The sequence below is a fragment of the Propithecus coquereli genome, unplaced genomic scaffold (genome assembly GCF_000956105.1).
Source record: "Propithecus coquereli isolate 6110/MARCELLA unplaced genomic scaffold, Pcoq_1.0 Scaffold140, whole genome shotgun sequence".
Classification (NCBI taxonomy): Eukaryota; Metazoa; Chordata; class Mammalia; order Primates; family Indriidae; genus Propithecus; species Propithecus coquereli.
In genome coordinates, this window is record NW_012138303.1 from 2,710,709 (window position 1) to 2,713,284 (window position 2,576).

General features: G+C 36.6%; 1 protein-coding gene across 1 annotated transcript in view; it reads right to left on the reverse strand.

The window, feature by feature from the left end:
- Positions 1–2,576, reverse strand: part of NUF2 (NUF2, NDC80 kinetochore complex component) — a 37,424-nt gene that overhangs the window by 13,660 nt on the left and 21,188 nt on the right. The window contains exons 9-10 of the mRNA XM_012639507.1: positions 2,236–2,376; positions 432–614 (exon numbers count right to left, since the gene is read on the reverse strand). Of these exons, the coding sequence (XP_012494961.1) occupies positions 432–614; positions 2,236–2,376 (324 nt within the window). The remainder of the gene's footprint in view (positions 1–431; positions 615–2,235; positions 2,377–2,576) is intronic.

Here is a 2,576-nt window from a genome sequence, read left to right on the forward strand (position 1 = left end):
AGTGAGACTCTGTCTCAAAAAAAATAAAAATAAAAAAAATAAAGACTTTTTCTCAATGAAAACTATAACTCTACAGACCAGCTAGACTGTAAGATAGAGCAGCTGACTCATTCTAATGCACCTCTAGAACACTGTCTCTAAAGTGCACTGAAATAAGCAGTAGCACTAGAACCCTCTTGAAGAATAATACAAAGGAACTGGAATTGTGTATCTAGAAAAAAAAAAAAAAACTAGTAGCTAAAATATCTCTAAACTTAGATCCATCAGTATAAGTTTCATAATTAACCCATCTGTTTTAGTCACCTAAATGTGACTAAATAAAGATAAAACTATTTAAACCCTTTTTGAAAATATAGTAGTTTTAGAATCCTGGGGGTAGAATGTATTAACTTGTCCTAGCTACTTTCTAACACACTAAAATTGATAACAACTTCATACTCGATTAGAGTGCGTTTGTATTGCTTAACGTCCTCATGCTTCTTATTTATTTTGAATTGTGCTGTGGCAAGTTTTTCCTTCTTCACAATCATCAGTCTTTTGAATGAATTTTCTTCAGTCTTCAATTTTTTCAGTTCTGACTCATCACTCTCAATTTGGTCCTCCAAGTTCAGGCTCTGTATTTTACGGGAAATATTTAAAGTCAGTAAACCAATGAGGATTTATAAACAAATTGAAAGAGTATTTTCTAGGATGAGCGTTAATAAAACACAATTTTAAAGTGAGATAAAACCACTGAGACCCTGAAAGCACAGAAGACACAGACTGAACAAAGGAGACGAGAGGAAGGCACTAGGGGTGCTGAGAAAAAGCACAATGGGAGAGGCATTTTTATCGTGTCATCCTATCAGGAGAGATTGGGACAGAGGGATGTACTCAGATCAGCTAAGAGACCAGAGTGGAGGAGGTCAGGGTCCGAACCAAGGTAGGAGAAGTAAAGAGAAAAGGATAGATCCTAGAAACAACTAAAAGCAGATCTCAATCTTTTTTGGTTGACTCTTGATGGCAGATGAGGGCATTACGTAGTTACGAAAGAATACCTCAGGCAATCTCAACTTCTAAACCGTAGGGTTCTCTCAAAAAACGAAATCATTCCTCAAATGTAATGTTAGTGAACCTGGGGACTTCTAGACTAAGAAACGTAACTGCCGTTAGTCTCATTCTTCAGGGCAGAGGCTTTGCTACAAGCTTCAAATCTCTTTACAGGCCCTAGGTACAGTGTTAGACAGTAAGTTGAGATTTTATGATTTCTGATTATAAGGTCATTTCCAACTGTTAGAACAAGTTTAAAATTCTGTCACAGCAGCCCCTTCATCCATGAGTTCACTTTCTGTGGTTTCAGTTACCCGAGGCCAACCACAGTCCGACAACATTAAATGGAAAAATTTCAGAAATAAAAACTCTGTAAGTTTTAAACTGCAAGCTTTTCTGAGCAGCATGATGAAATCTCGCGGTGTCCTACTCTATCCCTCCATGGATGGGAATCATCCCTTTGTCCAGCATATCCATGCTGTATACAGTACCTGCCCTTTAGTCATCAACATCCAGCCATAGACATAGCAATGGCTTGATGATCCAGGACCACCTGAAGCAGATGATCCTCCTTCTGATATATGGTCATAAGGTCAATAGTAGCCTAATGATTTGTCACAATGCCTACACCACTCACCTCACCTCATCTCATCACGTAGGTATTTCATCATCTCCTATCATCAAAACAAGGGTGAGTACTATAACTTTTATTAAAGTATATTGTTACAATTGTTCTCTTTTATTAATACTTACTGTTGCTAATCTCTTACTGTGCCAAATTTATAAATTAAACTTCATCATACATATGCATGTATATGAAAAAACATAGTATACATAGGGTTCGGTACTATTCACGGTTTCAGGCATCCACCAGATACATCTTGCAACGTATCCCCTCTGCTCCCGGTAAGAGAGGACCACTGTACCAATGGACCACTGCACCATTTTCCAAAATATACACGGCAATGTGCTATGTTAGTCAATTTACAATTCATTGCATCTGAAGGTTAAAAAAATGGGTTCTTGCTACTGCTACGTTTAAAAAGAAAAGTGTCTTATTTCCCAGCATTCATTGCCACATCTATTATGCCATAGAACGATCCTGCTTTTCTTTAGGAAAATAGTAATAAAAAGTGAAAACAAAATCCAAGGAACTATCGTAAGCCATTACATAATAAAGACACGAAAATTGCACACAATACAAACCTCCTTTAAGATGCTGGTTAATTTTTCCCTATTATCTGAAAGGTCCTGTATTTTCTTTTGATATAACTGCACCTCCAGCTGACATGCAGGCAGGCAGTCAACTGAGTCTCCATATATTTCATACTTTTCCATCACTTCTTGCTTTGAAAGAAAAAAAAATACAGACCACCGTTTGATATTCTCCTTTATGAAACTGCAGTAATGTCAATTTGTTTGCTCTTAAATAATTTCTGCACTTAATACTGAAAGCTTAAGAGTAGAAAACAATTAAGTTTCTAGGTCAGTAACAAAGCACTACTACTGACATGTGTCTAAGCACATATAATTATGTTTCTTAATTA